Source organism: Salmo salar, chromosome 20, assembly GCF_965601325.2.
Source record: "Salmo salar chromosome 20, fSalSal1, whole genome shotgun sequence".
Lineage (NCBI taxonomy): Eukaryota > Metazoa > Chordata > Actinopteri > Salmoniformes > Salmonidae > Salmo > Salmo salar.
This window is the reverse complement of record NC_138310.1, coordinates 63,156,755-63,178,712: the sequence shown is the minus strand read 5'-3', so window position 1 is coordinate 63,178,712 and position 21,958 is coordinate 63,156,755. Positions and strand designations below refer to the sequence as shown.

Genomic DNA, 21,958 nt, shown 5'->3' with positions numbered 1-21,958 from the left:
CTAAACGGTCATGTAGAATTTGACTGCCTTCATAACTTGTGACTGCCGGTGTGGCGGTAATACGGTCACCGCAGCAGCCCTAGTTGTGACAAGGTAGGTGTGGTATACAGAAGATAGCACTATTTGGTAAAAGGTAAAAGGGGGCAATGAGGAATTCAACTACAAAATGCTAGTCTTCTCCCATTTTTTTAACCATTGCCCCCACCCACAAGGTGTATAAACAACAACAATAAATAAGAATAAAATAAGATAATAGATACAAAACAAAAACATGAAGAACATAAATCAATTAACTCTAATTAGCACATGTATGCAAGTGTGTGTGCATGGACTTTGCAGATGTATTTCTCACATGTGCAGCACATAGTATTTGTTTTACAGTCCTTCTTTGGGGGGAAGAATTGGCATCTCCTCCTCTTGCCTGCCCCAGCTGCAAGAGGAGGACAAGAGTCAGCCCCATGAACAGCTTTCACAAGCGCTGCATTGGCTGCTGTGCGGGGGAGGCGCTCCCTTCTTTGAATGTGTGGGGTTTCATGTGCCTTTCCCAGCTGCTCCAGGAACACCCTCCTCTTGTTCCGCTTATCAGGCATCCAGGTAGGGTTGATCTTGTTCAATATCACGAAGGCATTTACACATCAATGATGTTATGGAAGATGACCAGGGGCCAGCGGGCAGTCATCCTCCTGCAGCTGTAAGTTCCAATCACCTTGTCCAGGTTGTCCACGCCTCCTTTGTTGTGGTTGTAGTCCAGGATGATGGCTGGCTTCCTGTCTTCACGATCACTGATCTCAGCCGTTTTGTGCAGTGTGCTCAGGAGGACCACATTCTTGTTCCTCTTTGGGAGATAAGAAACTAGAGTGGTGGTGGGGGTGAAGGCAAACATTGATGAGAAGGCCTCTCTCCCCCTTGTTGCGAGGAGTGCAGGTGGGATCTCAGGATTGTTCTTTCTAACTGTGCAGACCATGGTGATCTTCCTCTTCAGGAGCTGCTGGCTGAGCTCATAAGAGGTGAAGAAATTGTTACACGTGACATTGTGCCCCCTCAGTTCATCTGTCACATCAAGCACAACCCGCATCCCCTGGTTCTTCTCCGGGCCTCCACTGGTCAGCTTCCCTGTGTAGACTTGCATCTCCCAAGGGTAGCTGGATTGTGCATCACAGGCCACCCATATCTTGATGCCATACTTTGCTGGCTTTTTGGGCATATACTGCCGGAAAGGACAGCGACCTTTTGACAAAATAGATTACTATCAGTAATTAGTATTAGTGTCACAGAAAACAATCACATAAATAAATGATATTACAGCAATACATAATACAATTAACATTGAAAATCACTTACATTACAGATATTAAAATAAAAATGTACCTCTGAATGGGACCAGTTGCTCATCCACTGTTACTTCAGGCCCAGGGTTGTAGAGGTATGGCAGACGCTCCACCCACTTCTCCCAGACCTCTCTTATGGCCACCAATTTGTCTCTCACATGTCTTGCATGTCTTGACTCACGGGTATCAAATCGTAGCATTCTTCAGAAAGTGTGGTAGACTTTCAGTGGCATCGTGGCATGGAAAATTGCCCTTCCACTCTCTGCATCCCAGAGACTACATGTAGCCTCGGGACCTATACACACCCGCCAAGATTAGCAGCCCTATGTAGGAGCGCAGGTCAATCTCATCCATCCTTTTCCAGTTGTCTCCAGGATGATTTTTTTGATGGCTGGTGTGATGAACATGTAGAATGTTGAGGCGATGTACTGGGCATGGGCAACTGCATGTATTTTGGGCCTTGTGGTCATCCTTATGACATGTTGTGTTGCAATGTTATGTTTTGCTGTTATTTTGCAGCAAAACATGTTATTTTGCTGTTCTATGACAAAAGTGTCTCTCTTTCAGCTTGGGGGATTTTTCTTCATCTGAAGATGATGCATCGTGCTCTGGGTTGTATTCTTCCCCATCTTCTTCTTTAGATACCTCCTCCTCTTCTAAATCATTGTTCTCTTGTTCCACCTGGACAAAATGTTTTAATAAAAAATCAGATCTATGACCTGTTGGGCACTGAGATGTGCACTCATGGCTTCAGCAAAGAGAGAACTGGGGGGACTGTCATCTGCAGCACCTTTATAGCCTCTGACTGCGTTCTCCATAAGTAAACAATGCTTTCAAGAAATGTTTATTTTGTCTGAAATGTTATTTATTTTGTCTGTGAACTTGAGTCATGTGTGGGGTCATGGAGGGAGATGCTGCACATGCACAAGAAAGTTAGAGTTTTGTCTGAGTTCAATCAGTAGCACACATAATCTCAATTTCTCATTGTGTGTGTGTGTGTGTGTGTGTGTGTGTGTGTGTGTGTGTGTGTGTGTGTGTGTGTGTGTGTGTGTGTGTGTGTGTGTGTGTGTGTGTGTGTGTGTGTGTGTGTGTGTGTGTGTGTGTGTGTGGTTTTTGTGGTGTGTAAATTATTTTATAACCATAAGACAATCTTTGTACCCTGGTGGTGTACAGCTTTCATGGAAATATGAACAAAGGCGAATTTTCACTTTTTCTAATGCTGGGGTCACTCTAGGAAACATCATCAAATTTCAAGTTCAAAAATTATAATTTAAGGGGTTTTCTCTTAAGACCCTTAAGACAACACAAGAGTTAAGACATGAAGGTCAGTCAATGCGGAAAATTTCAAGAACTTTAAACGTTTCTTCAAGTGCAGTCGCAAAAACCATCAAGCTCTATGATGAAATTGGCTCTCATGAGGACCGCCACAGGAAAGGAAGATCCAGAGTTACCTCTGCTGCAGAGGATAAATTCATTAGAGTTACGAGCCTCAGAAATTGCAGCCCAAATAAATGCTTCACAGAGTTCAAGTAAAATACACATCTCAACATCAACTGTTCAGAGGAGACTGCATAAATCAGGCCTTCATGGTCAAATTGCTACAAAGAAACCACTAATAAAGGACACCAATACGAAGAGGAAACTTGCTTGGGCCAAGAAACACAAGCAATGGACATTAGACCAGTGGAAATCTGTGGTCTGATGAGTCCAAATGTGAGATTTTTGGTTCCAATCGCCATGTCTTTCTGAGACGCAGAGTAGGTGAACAGATGATCTCCCCTTGTGTGATTCCCACCGTAAAGCATGGAAGAGGAGGTGTGATGGTGTGGGGGTGCTTCCCTGGTGACACTGTCAATGATTTATTTAGAATTCAAGGCACACTTAACCAGCATGCCTTCCACAGCACTCTGCGTCAACACACCATCTCATCTGGTTTGCGCTTAGTGGGACTATCATTTGTTTTTCAACAGGACAATGACCCAAAACACACCTCCAGGCTGTGTAAGGGCTATTTGACCAAGAAGGACAGTGATGCAGTGCTGCATCAGATGACCTGGCCTTCACAATCACCCGACCTCAACCCGATTAAGATGGTTTGGGATGAGTTGGACCGCATAATGAAGGAAAAGCAGACAAGTGCTCAGCATATGTGGGAACTCCTTCAAGACTGTTGGAAAAGCGTTCCAGGTAAAGCTGGTTGAGAGAATACCAAGAGTGTGCAAAGGGTGGCTACTTTGAAGAATCTAAAATCTAAAATATATTTTGATTTGTTTAACATTGTTTTGGTTACTACATGATTCCATATGTGTTATTTCATAGTTTTGACGTCTTCACTATTATTCTACAATGTAGAAAATAGTGAAAATAAAGAAAAACCCTTGAATGAGTAAGTGTGTCCAAACTTTTGACTGGTACTGTATATAGATCATGAAAAAGGCATGCAAAGCTCACACAAACACTCTTTAAACATGCTTAAATATTTACACGTCTAACAACATGTCGCCTCCACCACCCAGGTGCGCTATGTGTTGGAGCCACGGAGACACTCCCAGGGCCACACGCTCACCTGCGTGGTGCGCCACCCAGCCCTGCAGACTGAGTTCAGGATACCCTATGTGCTCAATGTGCAGTGTGAGTGTTTTACATTTCTTTTATGTAACTAGGCAAGTCAGTTGAGATCAAATTTGTATTTACAATGACGGTGTTTGGGGGGACCAGGCGGACAGGACAGCAGAGATGTAGGGTCACTGAAATGGAACAATTAGATCACCTTTTACGTGATTAGTACAGTGCATTCGGAAAGTATTCAGACCCCTTCAATTTTTCCACATTTTGTTACCATTACAGCCTTATTCTAAAATTGATTAAATAAAAAATGTCCCTCATCAATCTACATACAATACCCCATAATGACAAAACGAAAACATGTTTTTAGACATTTTAGCAAATGTATTATCATATTTACATAAGTATTATCAGACCCTTTGCAATGAGACTCGAAAGTGAGCTCAGGTGCATCTTGTTTCCATTGATCATCCTTGAGATGTTTCTACAACTTAATTGGAGTTCACCTGTGGTAAGTTCAATTGACTGGACATGATTTGGAAAGGCACACATCTGTCTATATAAGGTCCTACAGTTCATAGTGCATGTCTGAGCAAAAACCAAGCCATGAGGTCGAAGGAATTGTCTGTAGAGCCCCGAGACAAGATTGTGTCGAGGCACAGATCTGGGGTAGGATACCAAAACATTTCTGCAGCGTTGAAGGTCCCAAAGAAGACAGTGGCCTCCATCATTCTTAAATGGATGAAGTTTGGAACCACCAAGACTCTTCTTAGTGCTGGCTGCCTGGCCAAACTGAGCAATCGGGGGAGAAGGGCCTTGGTCAGGGATGTGACCAAGAACCCAATGGTCACTCTGACAGATCTCCATAGTTCCTCTGTGGAGATGGGAGAACCTTCCAGAAGGACAACCATCTCTTCAGCACTCCACTAATCAGGCCTTTATGGTAGAGTGGCCAGATGAAAGGCGCTGCTCAGTAAAAGGCACATGACAGCCAGCTTGGAGTTTGCCAAAAGGCGCCTAAAGGACTCAGACCATAAGAAACAAGATTCTCTGGTCTGTTGAAACCAGGGTTGAACTCTTTGGCCTGAATGCCAAGCGTCATGTCTGGAGGAAACCTGGCACCATCCCTAATGTGAAGGATGGTGGTGGCAGCATCATGCTGTAGGGATGTTTTTCAACGGCAGGGACTGGGAGATTGGTCAGGATAGAGGAAAAGATGAACAGAGTAAAGTACAGAGAGATCTTTGATGAAAACCTGCTCCAGGACCTCAGACTGTGGCGAAGGTTCACCTTCCAACAGGACAACAAACCTAAGCACACAGCCAAGACAACGCAGGAGTGGCTTCGGGAAAAGCATCTGAATGTCCTTGAGTGGCCCAGCCAGAGCCCGGACTTGAACCCGATCTAACATCTTTGAAGAGACCTGAAAATAGCTGTGCAGCGACACTCCCCATCCATCCTGACAAAGCTTGAGAGGATCTGCAGAGAAGAATGGGAGAAACTCCCCAAATACAGGTGTGCCAAGCTTGTAGCGTCATACCCAAGAAGACGCGAGTCTGTAATCGCCGCCAAAGGTGCTTAAGTAAATGTGATATTTTTTTATATACATTTGAAAAAATGTCTGAACGTGTTTTTCCCTTGTCATTATGGGGTATTGTGTGTTGATGAGGGGGGAAAACGATTTAATAAATTTTAGAATAAGGCTGTAACGTATCAAAATGTGGAAAAAGTCAAGGGGTCTGAATTCTTTCTGAATGCACTGTATATAGAGAGAGCTGTGTGCCACTATGACAAGTAGAGGGGTAGCTCCCTATCTTTGTGTTCTGTTTGAGAGGGGTTGCTGTGCTGATAGGTGGGCTTTATGGTAGATGATTTGTCTTGTCTCAGAGACAGCTGCTGCTCATGTTTCAGCATGCGCTCTCTGACAACATAAAGATTTAGACAACTGCCACATGTATCAGTGAAGGGCTGCTGTCTGTATCTGATCTATAACCTGTCATGTCGATAGCCTGTTTTACAGTGCAGTATGCTCAGAGACCGGACCGACTCCCCATCTTCCCTCTTCCTCATAAAAGGGCCATTAAAGAGTCATCTTAATTTTATAATCATTGATGCATGCTTCCTTGGCAACCTGAACTGATGAATAGTGTCTAGTATCTGTTTGGACTATGTGAGTGCAGGTTAATGAAGGCGTTTTATGAAATATTGATCAAGCCTCAGCAGCAGCAGGGGGAAGAGAGGTGGGGGGGCAGAAGGGTGGAGATGCAGAAAGGCGAGGTTAATACAGGAAGAGAAAGGCTTTGGAACTCAATAAATCATGTCAAATGCAGAGGCAGGGGATTTTAAGTGCCATAGAAGCACAATTTCTCCACAAACAAAGTGCAAAGGTCAACATGACGCATTCATAACGTCTTGTTCCCTGCCCGGCTTTGTACTGTAATACGTTTCTGCCTGCTCACTCTTCAGAGAAGTCAAAAGGGGGAAATTGGATACCAGAGTCATTGTTTACTACATTTATTACAGTACATCTGGCATCTGTAATACCTCTGGTAGGCTTCTCTCTGTTCTGTTTGTTTCTGGTGGGGAGCTGCTGGAGAGAGTGGATTGATTATTACCCCTACATCTCCCCACTCTGACCTGTCTGATGTAGCCTCTCTCTCTCTCTCTCTCTCTCTCTCTCTCTCTCTCTCTCTCTCTCTCTCTCTCTCTCTCTCTCTCTCTCTGCTTTCTAGGCTTCACACATCCAACAAAACCCCTGTGCTGTAGAATCCTTTGCCTCTGCTTTTTCATTTTGATTATCAGTTGTTTTGCTCTTTATTGTTCGTTTTTCCCCCTGGGGCGAAAGCTAATTTGTCATCGCTGTACTACAAGGGGGCACATTGGCCATTGTGTACAATGCACACTAGGGCATTTTTTTTATTTTTTTTTATGAATCTCTTGTTTTGTATAGAACAAATATTCTTGGTCAGTTGTGTTATTAAAGGATCCTGATCATAGTGTATCTTGTACAATAGGCCTACATGGTATGTACCCTAGTCTACTTTATTACAAAGTAGCTAAGTAACAAATAATAATTATAATAATAAATAATAATTATAATAAGATTGTGCTTCTTTTCCAGTTGCTCCTGAGGTGACGGTGGTGGGATATGACCAGAACTGGTTTGTTGGTCAGGACAATGTGAAGCTGGACTGTGGAGCCAAAGCCAACCCACCTGCCCACCACTTCTCCTGGACCAGGTCAGGGTCCTCTAGCTAACAGCTTACCCACCCACTACACCCCACAACATGCCATACACTGGCCCTGTCACAAATAGTACCCCATTCCCTATGTAGTTTGCTACTTTTGACGAGGGCACATAGTAGTGCACTATAATGAGAATAGGGTGCCATTTCGGATGTACCACTACTGTGATCATTGCTGGCTAGTAATATCCAGCAATGTTTGTATCCCTGTGTTTATATATGATCTCCTTTCTTAACAGGTTGGATGGGCCGATGCCTGACGGTGTGGATATAGTGAACAACACTTTTACTTTCACTCGTCCTCTGGAGAGAAATGACTCTGGACTGTACAGGTGTGAGGTGTCCAATGACATCGGTCCACGCGGTCAGGACGTTCATGTCTGGATACAAGGTGAGAAAGTATGGCCTTGGTTAAACCCTTCAGGCCCACCATGAGATAAAACAGGGCCTATCTCCATTTGCACACATTCCAGACACCAGAGGAGAAAAGAGCAACATAAACACACAGTATCGGCACCAAAGGTTCAAATTGTTGTGGTTTTGGCAACATTAAATATCTGTGATAAGAGAGTGAGTGTTTCACCCTGTTTGTTTTTAGGAACACAGTATGCACTAATATGCAACAATATGCCTACTTGTCAATGGGAGCACCATGTGCAGCAATTTGCCCTTTTTTGTTTCTATTGTTTGTTGTCCAAGGTAATTTTTCAGGGTTGGACACGATGAATAACACACAGATACAGTAACAGACAGTATGTTCCCTCCCTGTAAAAGGGGATGTGTGCTCCATGCTCTGCTGTAAGAGCTGCATGTTGTTTCCGTTCACTCATCAAGAGATGACTAATGATATTTACTTTAATTGAATACACATTAATTAATGACTGACTCGCAAAACAGACAGAGGACCCCCCCCAAAAGCTCTATAAACATTGTTTTTCTAAATTTGGCCTCACTTGGCTACAGTACCAGGCTGTTCTGATGCAAGCGAGCACTGCTTGTAGAACACACAGCCAGCAGCTTCCTCATCCCCGCTCCCTCCCTCCTCTCGTCTCCCTCCTCTCCCTCCCTCCTCTCGTCTCCCTCCTCTCTCCTCTCAGCACATATGAAAGCTGCAGGCTAAAGTTAAATCTAGACTTGGTTTCCTCTATCATAATCGTTCCTCTTTCACCCCAGCTGCCAAACTAACCCTGATTCAGATGACCATCCTACCCATGCTAGATTACGGAGACATAATTAATAGATTGGCAGGTAAGGGTGCTCTCGAGCGGCTAGATGTTCTTCACCATTTGGCAATCAGATTTGCCACCAATGATCCTTATAGGACACATCACTGCACTCTATACTCCTCTGTAAACTGGTCATCTCTGTATACCTGTCGCAAGACCCACTGGTTGATGCTTATTTATAAAACCCTCTTAGGCCTCACTTCCCCCTATCTGAGATATCTACTGCAGCCCACATCCTCCACAAATAACACACGCCAGTCACATTCTGTTATAGATCTCCAAAACACACACATCCATGGGTCGCTCCTCTTTTCAGTTTGCTGCAGCCATCGACTGGAACGAGCTGCAACAAACGCTCAAACTGTAGGGCCCTATGATTTCGCGATCAGGAAAATGCGGACGGAATCACGGAATTTGGTAATAAAAATGAAATCAACTGTAAAACTTGGAATATTGCAGAATTTTCCATAATTTGGCTGATTATTGTAGTAACCTAAATGATTTCATAATTGTAAAATTACAGACGAGTAGGCCTAGAGAAATAATTCCGTATTCGATTGGGGTGTTTTAGGGGGGGGGGGGTCGATCGTGTGTGGAACCTTACGTTGCCTCACAACTTGGCTGTCACTTTGAGAAACATGTCGAAGAGGCGCCAATTCATCAAAAAAACTCGACCCTAACCCCTAAATTCAGAGCAGAGCAATACCCAATGGACTATTATGAGTCAGGCGATAAGCTGTTTTGCAAATTCTGTCAACATACTATTGATTGGACCCGTAAAAATACGTGTGACAACCACTTACCGTAATTTCCGGACTATTGAGCGCATCTGAATATAAGCCGCACCCACTGAATTAATTTTTTTTTTTAATTTTGAACATAAATAAGCCACACATGTCTATAAGCCGCCGGTGCCTACCGGTACATTGAAACAAATGAACTTTACACAGGCTTTAACGAAACACGGCTTGTAACAAAAATAAATAGGCATTAACGAAACACGGCTTGTAACAAAAATAAATAGGCTTTAACGAAACACGGCTTGTAACAAAAATAAATAGGCTTTAACGAAACACGGCTTGTAACAACAACAACAAAAAATTAGCAGGAAGCTTTAGTTGTCTTTTTGCAGTGAGTCAATTCCTCACGCTGCTGTTTCCAACGTCTTATCATCGACTCATTAAGACCAAGCTCCCGTGCAGCAGCTCTATTTCCTTTTCCAACAGCCAGATCAATCGCCTTCAACTTGAAAGCTGCATCATATGCATTTCTCCGTGTCTTTGCCATGATGAGGGTGACAAAATGACTACCGTAATCAGAATGATGGGAAGTTTGAGAGCGCTCGATTTAATCTAAACAGTAAATAAAAAAGTTGTTTGACCTTTACCCGGTCGGCAATTTCATTGGTCTAATGAAAGCTTCATGCCGCCAAAAAACTGAGCACGTCACAGAATGTGTTTAAAAAAAAAAAAAATCATATATTAGCCTCGTCATTGTTTAAGCCGCGAGGTTCAAGGCGTAGGAAAAACGTTGCGGCTTATAGTCCGGAAATTACGGTAAAGTCTGAAGCCAATGTGAAGAACAGGGAAAAGCACCGTGTTACACGGAACCCAAACTGGCTGCAAGTGTGCGCCATCGTGAACATTTATTTTGTCCCCCCACACCAAAGCGATCACGACACGCAGGTTAAAATATCAAAACTAACTCTGAACCAATTATATTAATTTGGGGACAGGTCGAAAAGCATTAACCTCTCTAGAGTATGTGGGACGAAATCGTCCCACCTACTCAACAGCCAGTGGAATCCCGTGGCGCGATATTCAAATACCTTAGAAATGCTATTACTTCAATTTCTCAAACATATGACTATTTTACACCATTTTAAAGACAAGACTCTCGTTAATCTAACCACACTGTCCGATTTCAAAAAGGCTTTACAACGAAAACAAAACATTAGATTATGTCAGCAGAGTACCCAGCCAGAAATAATCAGACACCCATTTTTCAAGCTAGCATATAATGTCACAAAAAAACAAAACCACAGCTAAATGCAGCACTAACCTTTGATGATCTTCATCAGATGACACTCCTAGGACATTATGTTATACAATACATGCATGTTTTGTTCAATCAAGTTCATATTTATATCAAAAACCAGCTTTTTACATTAGCATGTGACGTTCAGAACTAGCATACCCACCGCAAACTTCCGGTGAATTTACTAAATTACTCACGATAAACGTTCACAAAAAAACATAACAATTATTTAAAGAATTATAGATACAGAACTCATTTTATGCAATCGCTATGTCCGATTTTAAAATAGCTTTTCGGCAAAAGCACATTTTGCAATATTCTGAGTAGATAGCTTGCCATCACGGGCTAGCTATTTTGACACCCACCAAGTTTGGCACTCACCAAACTCAGATTTACTATAAGAAAAATGTGATTACCTTTGCTGTTCTTCGTCAGAATGCACTCCCAGGACTTCTACTTCAATAACAAATGTTGGTTTGGTTCAAAATAATCCATAGTTATGTTCAAATATCCTCTGTTTTCTTCGTGCGTTCAAGACACTATCCAAAGGGTAACGAAGGGTGACGCACCCGGCGCGTATCGTGACAAAACAATTCTAAATATTCCATTACCGTACTTCGAAGCATGTCAACCGCTGTTTAAAATCAATTTTTATGCGATTTTTCTCGTAAAAAAAGCGATAATATTCCGACCGGGAAACCCTGTTTTCGTTCAAAGACTAAAAATCTAAAATGGACTCTTCACGTGCACGCGCGCCCCCGTCTCATTGTTCTCAGATCGACCACTTACCAAATGCGCTACTGTTTTTCAGCCATGGCCTGCAAAGTCATCATTCAACGTTCTGGTGCCCTCTGAGAGCCTATGGGAGCCATAGGAAGTGTCACGTTACAGCAGAGATCCTCAGTTTTCAATAAAGAGAGTGTAGAAGGCCAAGAAATGGTCAGAGAGGGCACTTCCTGTTTGGAATCTTCTCAGGTTTTTGCCTGCCATATGAGTTCTGTTATACTCACAGACACCATTCAAACAGTTTTAGAAACTTTAGGGTGTTTTCTATCCAAATCAAACTTTATATGCATATTCAAACTTTATATGCTAAAATTATATGCATATTCTAGTTTCTGGGCAGTAGTAATAACCAGATTAAATCGGGTACGTTTTTTATCCGGCCGTGCAAATACTGCCCCCTACCCTAGAGAGGTTAAACATTTATGGCAATTTTAGTTAGCTAGCTTGCACTTGCTAGCTAATTTGTCCTATTTAGCTAGCTTACTGTTGCTAGCTAATTTGTCCTGGGATATAAACATTGAGTTGTTATTTTACCTGAAATGCACAAGGTCCTTTACTCCACCAATTAATCCACACATAAAACAGTCAACCGAATCGTTTCTAGTCATCTCTCCTCCTTTCAGGCCTTTTCTTCTCTTGACTTTATATTGCGATTGGCATCTTTCATAAATTAGGTGCATTACCGCCACTGACCTCATTCGTCTTTCAGTCACCCACGTGAGTATAACCAATGAGGAAATGACACGTGGGTACCTGCTTCTATAAACCAATGAGGAGATGGGAGAGGCAGGACTTGCAGCGCGATCTGCATCAGAAATAGAACTGACTCCTATTTTAGCCCTTGGCAACGCAGATGTTCGTTGGCGCAAGCGAGCAGTGTGGGTGCAATAATTGAATAATATAGATTTCTACATTTATTTTGCAATACTGTAACACTGTTGTTTTTAAAGAGAATATGAGAATATGAATTAGAATATGAATTAAATAAGTAAAGTGTCTGGACAAATACCAAAGGCTCTGTAAAGGAGTGAGAGGCTCTGGTAGAAAGTCAAGAGAAAAGGGAGATTTAAGAGGGTCAGACCATGGTTTGTGTGTGTGTGTGTGTGTGTGTGGTGTGTGTGTGTGTGTGTGTGTGTGTGTGTGTGTGGAGATTAGTTATTCCCATCTCTCATGATCGCGTTTGGTGTGGGGGGACAAAATACATTTATGCATGATGGCGCACGCGCACAGCCGGTTTGGGTTCCGTGTTAGAATTTCAATTAAGACTAAAGCTTTTTTGTCAACTATCATTTTCTAAATGTTATTTTTACAGGATATAAACATTTGTGTATTCTATTTGTTCTGTATTCAATGATTATACTGTGTCACCAATCAGATTCATACTAAAGACATTAACTGACATTGTTTTTTTCTTCTCTGTCATGCCATTCCCTCCCTCCATAAACCCTCATCTCTGCCCCCCCCTCTCTCTCTCTCTCTCTCTCTCTCTCACACACCCATCCTCTATCCATCCATCAGATCCTCCCCCCACCACAGCACCAGTCCCCACAACCTCTACTCCCCTCTTCCTGGACACTAGTGACACCAGCACGGCCCCCAACAAGCGTCGAGGAGCGAGCGGCCACTCCACCTCACCCACTCTGGCCTCCCTGTCAGACAGCAGCCTGGGTACCATAGTGGGCGGGGCTGTGGGTGGGGTCCTGTTCCTGGTGCTGCTGCTGATCCTGGGCGGAGCCTGCTTCATGCGCCAGCGGAGGACCTTCAGGGGGGACTACTACACCAAGCAGTACCTGGGCCCCTCCGACATGCAGAAGGAGTCCCAGCTGGACGTGCTCCAGCCCCACGAGCTGCAGGAGGTCTACGGGGACGGGCACAACTCTACCTACAAGGACAGCCAGGAGCTGAAACCCAAGCCGGGACTGGGAGGGGACATAATTTACCCCAACGACATCCAGGACAGGGAGGACTGGGGCGACGGCCACAGGGGCCTCCGGGAGGGCAGCTACTTCCCTGCTGAGAACCAAAACACCATCCACCACCCCAGAGGGCTGCCCGTTCACACCCCCACAGTGACCAACGGCTCTCCCTACCTGCCGGAGGACTGCTATGACAACGGCACAGACAGCGAATATGTGTCCCACATGGATGGGTCTGTGATCTCACGCAGGGAGTGGTATGTCTGAGAGCTCCAGGGGAGCTGGAAAATCCCTTTTGGCTCAAAATGACTTGGTGAGACAATAATTTAACAAGCGTTGAAATAGATATATTATAGAGAATTTATATCAATTCAATAAACAGACTCTTCTAGACAAGAATGAACATTCCCGGTTCATTTTTGTGCTCTGACTCTAACCACTGACCCTAAGGACTTCTATATGACTTCCATATGGAGTGTGTTATAACGTCGTGGCATCTCAACAGATGATTGCAGGCTGAGAATGGCAGTAATCTGCTGTCATTATCGGCTTAACTTTAGAACTAGGGTTCATTTGGCAAGGGTTTCTCTGTAGTAGGTTGTTTCAACAGATGTGAGCGGTTCACATTGTGTCTTTCTGCTTTTATGTATGTAAACACCTGTCTTCCGTCATGACTCATGAGTCTGGCATTTTAGCCCTCATTAGTGAAATATTTCGGTCCCTTTTTAACATTCTGAACTATGTTGCATCAATTCAAACCCCTCATATTCAATGACATTTCCCCCAAAATGTACACTTTATTGCTTGCCTGTAATCATATGACTTTTTCATAAAGGTACAATTCTGGTTGCTTCTTGCTGTTGAGAACACCTAAATCAGATTGTTATATTTGAGTGCTGACACTGTTATGTGAAAGGGAAAAGGATTCAACAATATGACAATTTGACAAGTTTACGGTTCTAGATGACGATAGAACATATCCACATGTTGATGTGAGCAGGATGTACAGTGATATTGTCAGGACTATGAGATGTGATAGGACTCCATTAGGCATATCGGAGGAACAAATCTCAAGCTTTGCATCTATTTAGAAAGGTTTATTGGACATGTTCTTTAGCCTTGTGTCCCAACTGGCACCCTATTCCCTATACACTCAGTGGCCAGTTTATTAGGTACAGCTATCTAGTCCTGACTCCGCTATCAGCATGACGCAATAGGAACCCGGGATTCATCGGACCAGGCAATGTTTTTCTACTCCTCAATTGTCCAGTGTTGGTGACCGCTTCTTCTTGTTTTTAGCTGATAGAAGTGGAACCTGGTACAGTATGTGTCAGTGTGATCTGTGATGGATTTTTTCCAGTACACAACCAGGCACCATGACATGGTCGGTGTCCCAAATGACACCCTATTCCTTATGTACTGCAGTACTTTTGAACAGAGCCCTATGAGCCCTAGTCATAAGTAGTGCACTATATAGGGAATATGGTGCTATATGGGACACTGACCATGATGTTAAAGCTACTAAAGGGTTGACATCACCAGTGGTCTCATCTCCATTAGCTTGTATTGACCTAGCATTTCCTGTTCCTTCTCAGCCGGCTGCTTCATTCTACCTGAGAAACTAAAGGATCAAAGTGCGCTCTGTAAAGCCTTGCTATTAAAGGAAAGCGATCTCTTCAGTCAACGGGTCGGGGGGAGGGGAGCATTTATGTATACACTGACTGTTTGAGGAGGGGGTTAAAGAGGTGGTAATCTCCCAGTGGCATTTCCAGATGGGGCTTGGTGGGGCTTGGTTTTTGCCTGAGGTTGCTTTGTTTCTCCTTGTGGGGTTTAGCAGATTGAGGGCAAACTCTTTTTAATTTGATCCTTATTCTTTTTTGCTCCCAACCCTTTGGTGGTTTATTAAACACTTGCATATCACACACACACACTCCACATGCTGCCTACTGCCTAGACCACTCCAACCCTGCCATGTTCAAAGCCCACCTCAAAGTTTTAGCTTTTTAATTAACTTCTCTTCCCTGGATGAACATTGCGAATGTTTGACCTCAGTGATGTGTAGAGCATCTGTGTATGCAAGCACACGCATGTTTTTTTATCTGTTTGATTCAAGGCTTCCAGCGTAAGCCTGACTAAAATGGACAAAGCCCCTCTGAAAACTTTTCTTAGCTTAGCTACTGCTCAGACATCCACCCAGAGGTTGTGGGCACGTAGGCTAGATACAATGCAGGGATACATTCTCATGTCTTTTACTGTCTGTCTGTACACACAATATGAGGTTAGCTTGGTCTTACTCCCTGTTTTGAACATTTGTTCAAATACAGGCTGGTCTTTGACATGTAATTTCATTTGGAGTAGAAGAAAGTGATTGAATGTTTACTGAAATTCTTTTTTTCTATTTTTTTTCTTTGGCAAAGCTTTTGTTTTCAAGTTGACCATGTTTGCAATGGAAAGAGATTAAGTTATTGTTGTGCCTATACTGCCTTCCTTTCATTTGAATCCTTTATGGTTTATTCTTCTGCTTATGTACATACGTGTGTATATATGTTCATGGTTTTTATGTGTGATGATATCAGCCTGATCGGGAAGATATTTGATTCATGTGTTGATTTTAAGTCCTGAATGCCCCTGGAGAGAAAGGTTGGTGCCTTATGTCTTTCTTTGTAATATTTATGATTTTGTTACTTGTTTTTAAACCAGCGTAGTTGACTTAAGGTGAATTGTTTAGCCTTATACACACAGACTCTTGTAGCAGCTCTTGTAGCAGCTCAAGTTGCAATGTACCTAAAAATTGTATTTCACTGGAAAATTACATGAGTAGTACTTTGTTAGTACTAAGCAGGCCAGAATCATAGTCAATATTCTTGTTTTGTAAATATGCTGGCTGTTTTTTTTATTCTTTATTCAATTTTTTAAATTTTTTTGTCTGAAATTGTCACAGAGCATTTCGATTATTTGAAGGTAATTTAAAATACGAGCACTAGTCTGTTAGTACTGGGGAGTTTTCCTCTTTCACTTCATTTTACAAGATATTAGTTCTCAAAAGTTTGACTAATTATTTTGTTGCCATTGTGCTATTAATTGGTTTGTCAAAAATCGCATTGGAAACAAGAGATAGATAATTGTTCTGTGTTTGTAATAAATGAGCATCTTATCTGAATCATGCTGAACTGTGTTGTCCCATAGGTTTATATTCATAACTCTGTTGCAGTGATAGTCTGCAATATCTTATTTCACCTCAAATCACATATCAGGAACAAATAAGCTTTATGGGTATAAGAACAGGTGTTTTGTTTTCCTACTAATCTTTTTGTTTCTTGGCCCATAAAGTGTCATCTGATTGCATTGGAAGAGGCTGAATTTTGTGTCCCAAATGGCACCCTATTCCCTATATAGTCCACTACTTTTTACCAGGGCTCTATGGGACAGAAGAGAAGGGTGGAGGGCCCAATGGGCCCAGGTCAAAAGTAATGCACTATATAGGGAATAGGGTGCCATTTGGGGGACACAGTTCAACCTCTTCCAATGCAATCAGATGACACTTTATGGGCCAAGAAAAAAACGAGGGACAAAGGTGTTCCACTCACTCAGACCTTAACCCATCTATCTCTGTCACCCTCAGCAGCCTCCACACCTGTGGTGATCAGTTACTGACCCATCACCTCTCTCCTGTCCCAGTCAGCACCCTCTCCATCACTGACATAGAGAATAGACCCACCCGCTGCCTTTGTGATGGACAAATGCATCACACCTGTACTGGGATAGGTGGTTGAGTTTGTTTGCTGACCACCCACAGTCCTAGCAGGTTTTCCTCTTGTATCTATTGACATGAACCTGTCTCCAAGCCCATTAGTCACCAATGAGGTCTTGAGTGATTGCTGCAAGACGAGTCGCATTCTTTTGTTGGCCTTGATTTGGTGTATAAATAAAGCATTATTGCATGATGTTTCAAGGCGGGCGTTTCCTCTGCACCAATAGGAAATTGTATAATGTGTTTATATCCCACTTTTATTTACCATATTAAATGACTGGTTAAACTTGAGTTGAAAAAAGAAATGTATCCTATCAAACTGCGTGATGTTCACAAAAGGGCCCCTTTGTCCCTTAATCACCCATAAATTTCTATACTCCCCAGTTTGGCCTCTTCTTCCTTTAAGTGTTGGTATCTAATCCTCTGTGTTAACTTGCTTCTGGAGGTGGCATGAAGAGTATCATTGTCTGTTATTCAATGAAGCCAGAGTGACACTCACTCCCCTCCATCCCAGATAAAGAGAGAGAGAGGAGAGAAACCAGATCCCTAATCTTCTCTGGCATGTCAGGCTGAAATCTTCCCTCTTACAGTCTTGGTGTGTGTCCCAAATGGCACCCTATTCCCTATATAGTACACTGCTTTTGACCAGGGCCCACTACATATGGAATAAAGAGCCATTTGGTCCACAGCCTTTCTCTGCTTTCATCACTTGACTGGCAACAGTGGCCCAAACACACCCGGTACCGCTCTCTATTACCGTCACGTTGCCTAACTGGGATAACCCCGGCCTAATTCATCACTGTTACTATCTGCTTGTTTGTGCAGGCTGCAGGAGTAAATAGCTCTGTTGGTGGGCTTCAGTTGCTCTTTGTCTCTCTCTCTTGCATCTCCGCAGCTGTCTTGGTTTGTGTTTTTTCACACTTAATGAATCTGTCGGCAAATGTGTTTTGCTTTTGTTACCTTATAAAACAGCAGTCAACACTTTGAACATTCTTGGTAGACCCCACCCAATGTTTGAGTCTTGCCATGCGGTGGTATCTAATAGTCCATTGCAACTATGCTGCTAGAAAAAAGGGCTGTTTGTTTGCTTAGATGTGGTGTGTGTTATTTTGTCATGCTGCAGGATATCTTGAAATTTACCAGTAGCCAATAATGAACGCAGATCAAAGGCCAGGTTTCTAGGTTTTCTTTTTGACTGGATTTGGCTCCCAATCATTTAGATAAGAGTAGAGAGAGAAGGCCACTTCCAGTCTCTGCATCTATCCCTCCCCTGCCTTCAAATAAACAACCCAACAATTATTATCTAATGAACACGACCCGAGCACAAAGGAGAGAACATCAAAGGCCAAAGCTGACAAATAACGAAATAACGAAATGCTGCAGACGGTGGGAAAGTGCTGAGCAGTTTCAACAAACATTTTGTCACGTGGCCATCCCCGGCCGGGCCAGCTCTCGTTGGTGTGCTGTAATGAGAACAGCGGACTGCAGAACACCAACAGCAGAGATACTATGTCATGGCAGAGTGAGAAACAACTCTCTGCTGTCTGTCAGATGGGTGTCGTGATCTGATCATACTGCCCAGTTTGGAAAGAGGAGCCTCACAGTCCCAAATTAACACACTCAAACTCTGAGAGAAATGAGGCGACAGACAAGGGGGATAGCGGGGTGACGAGGTTCTCCTTACATCAGCAGTGGAGTGGTGTCTCCACGGCGACTCGGTTCAGTGCATTCCATAAAGCAGGCCAGGCCATGAAGATGGTTTTGGGTATACTTCTGAAGCCTTTGTTTTCACCATTTTCCTCTCCTCTATAAAACTGACATCTCTCCTTCTTTATGTGTTTGGTAGACATTATGTAAACCTGGAAACATGCAGTCTCTATTGTATGACTCCTTGCCCGTAAGTTTCTATCCTCCCTTAGTCCCTTTTTACCTTTTGAAATCAGACGTGGCTAGATGTGGAGTACATTAAGTAATTTGCATGAGTGAAACTTCTTGCGTTCATTTGACAATTACCGCGAAATGAACAGGGCAATTTAGGAAAGAAAGAAGTAGCCTTTTTTGTTTTAATGAATTGGTGGATATGAATTGTTTTCGGATAAAGGCTTGTATTTGGGAAAAGACTGAGTAAGGACAGCAAAACAAAAGCCCCTTTGTACTGAGCACCTCCTCTGAGACTGGGAGCAAGGACAATGAAGGTTTCATTGATGAACTACATTGTTCCTTGAGATCAGTTCAGACTGAGGGCCTTTTACAGATTATACGCTACCATAGCTGTGCAGTTCCCAGCCTGCTCTCGTTCTCTTGTGGATCAGAAGATAGCTGTGTTTGTCTCTTTCCCACTGAGTCACAAAGTTGTAAAGCGATGGTGGAGAGTGATTGGAGCTTACAGTATCCCTCAGAGGACAGTACTACAATAATCTACTTCAGGCATATTGTATCTACTCTATTCTCAGAGTCCAGAGGATGTGCAGTATGGTCAGAACTGTCTTTGGAAACCATAGGTCTGTAGATCAGGGTCTTATGACAGCCATGGGCCAAATGCCCCTTTGATAAAATCCACCACTATGCATCTCTACAATCCATGCCTGCAATAGCTAGCCTGAGTACCAGTTTGTTTGTGCTATCATGCCAACTCATTGTCATGCCAATGACAACAATAGAGTTGGCAAGAGAACAAAATATCTGGGACCAGGCTATGAAAAGCTACTTCAACACAAACACATTGACGTACTACAATGAAGGCAGGCAGGGGCAGAGAGCTGCATGCTTTCACATAGGAGGGATTAAGCAACTTCTAATTGGGCTCATGGCATGCAAGGGGCTGTGATCAGAATGGGTGGGCAGCCATCGCACTGAGACGTGACAACAAGACCCCCACATCCCCCGGCATTGTTCTCCAATGCTGGAGCACATATAATCCTCAATGGATTTTAATGCTTCAGGTCCAAACAATGCAATGGTCCCTGGGAAATATCCATGGAGTAGCCTACAAAAAAACAACAGAACGAGGGAAAGCACGTGGAGGTGGGGGCTCAGATACTACTATGGTAGTAGAACTGGCCTGGAATAAGTCGATTATAGTTATACCATCTACTGTCCATACATGACTTGGTAATGTGTTGGACAAAAAAGGAATATAATGCATTCGGATATCATAAGACATAACTGTCCTGACTGACGTAACAAACTAGCCAAGATAGTCAGAGATAGAGTCTGCATCCCATACGACACCCTACTTTTGACCAGGACCCATCTCTGGTCAAAATTAGTGCACTACATAGGTAATAGGGTGCCAGAGAGCACCACCTGTCCAGGGATTTCCCCTGGCTGCCTGAAAGGTTGTCTGTCGGCCATGTTGTTGTTCTTTAAAGATCTGCTGCTGTTATCCTTAGCATTATAGCTGTGTTTATTCCACCTGTCCTCTGGCTGTCCGTCGTTCAAGGACAGGCCCTCCTCCTGACACAGACAGCTGAGGAGCAACAGTGACCACAGTAGTAGACACCACACCACCCACTTCATGTCTCATCCCTCCGACTCTCAAACATTGTGCTCTGCTGTTTGTTTGCTCACAGACTGACAGTATTGTCTTCTTATAGAACACTTGTCATATTGTCTATGATTGTCTCCTTGCTCTTCTCTAGTACCAGCTGTGCCTTTGTACATGTGACACCACACATCCTATGACTCCTGCTTTGATGATGAAGCTCACAGCCAAGAGATTTGTAGGTTTTGTTTGAGCATCACTTGAGATTGCTGTCTCAGATATTAGTTCAAAGCCCTAATGCACTAACTGTGCTCTACGCCTGCTTTCACTACTCAAGGACTTGCTCTCTAGAACTACTTTTGTTAGCCTTAGATTTTCTGATAGTTTGCCTTACAGATAAGTTAAATCCATTGTAATAGTTTTAAGGTCTGTCCGTTGTAAGAAAGACAGAGGCACTTTTTGACTTATTTAAACACAACCAGTACCGTATACAGCATGGTAGATGATGAAAAAAATCACACAAAGGGAGCAAAGAAATACCATTGTTTCGCAACTAAACACAGACGTGTGTTACAGCGGAGGGGAAGATGAGGTGAAAACAACTGATGTCAAAGCTAATAAAATGCATGAAATATAAAGGAAGGGGATGTGAGAGCCCCTATCTAGAGGCCTTTAAAGGCGAGCAGCGTGAAGTCCTAATTACAGAGACTTAACACTGGCCTGTGCTGCACTCACGCTGCGCTGGTCTGGAGTTTAGACCTGCTGCTCCCGCTGCTAGGAGGAAGGAGAGGAGACTGACTGACCCTTTTTCTACAGGCAGTGGATGTTTCCCCAATGGAACCCTATTCCCTATATAGTGCACTACTTTTGACCAGAGCCCTATGGGCACTGGTCAAAAGTAGTGCACTATAAAGGAAATTCAGTGTCATTTGGGATGCAGATAGGCGGAGCCTCTCAGGTCGGAGACTTGGGGCATAACAAGACGTTTCCACTTTCTTCTGCTAATGGAGGGGAAAAATATAGTTCCATTGTCTGGAACGTTAGGTATAATCAGGTTAGGCAACATTCTGACCTTGACTGGACCAGTCTGAAGGAAAGAGGAGGGGAGGACTGGAGAGGAATATTCCGTCATCAAATCAGGCACTTTCACAACATTACGCCTGTCAGGTTGAACCTTCATGCTCACTGAGTTTACCTGCAATAATGATCACAATTGACTCCCCGCTGTCCAATCACATGGCACCACCTGCTGATCACAATGAGTGAAGAAAATTTACTTGGAAAAGGTCCAAAGATTGAGAGAAAGGAGATGGTCGTGTCCCAAATAGCAGGCCCTATATAGTGCACAACTTTTGACCAGGGCCCATAGGTCTGGTCAAAAGCAGTTCACTACATAGGGAATAATTGGGGCCATTTGCAATACATAATACAGTACTTTATAGATGGCATCATGAACGTGGAATGTGTTTTATTTTTGCCCTTTTTCATGCTATCTAATTGGTAGTTACAGTCTTGTCTCATTGCTGCAACTTCAATACAGACTCGGGAGAGGTGAAGGTCAAGAGCCATGCGTCCTCTGAAACACAACCCAACCAAGCCGCACTGCTTCTTGACACAATG

The 21,958-nt window shown here is 43.2% G+C and overlaps 1 protein-coding gene across 1 annotated transcript in view; it reads left to right on the top strand.

Moving 5' to 3' along the window:
- Nucleotides 1-16,263, top strand: part of nectin3a (nectin cell adhesion molecule 3a) — a 65,567-nt gene extending 49,304 nt beyond the window's left edge. The window contains exons 4-7 of the mRNA XM_014163107.2: nucleotides 3,845-3,959; nucleotides 7,015-7,132; nucleotides 7,378-7,529; nucleotides 12,706-16,263. Coding sequence (XP_014018582.1) covers nucleotides 3,845-3,959; nucleotides 7,015-7,132; nucleotides 7,378-7,529; nucleotides 12,706-13,370 — 1,050 coding nt within the window. The 3' untranslated portion in view covers nucleotides 13,371-16,263. The remainder of the gene's footprint in view (nucleotides 1-3,844; nucleotides 3,960-7,014; nucleotides 7,133-7,377; nucleotides 7,530-12,705) is intronic.
- The last annotated feature ends 5,695 nt before the right edge of the window (nucleotides 16,264-21,958 follow it).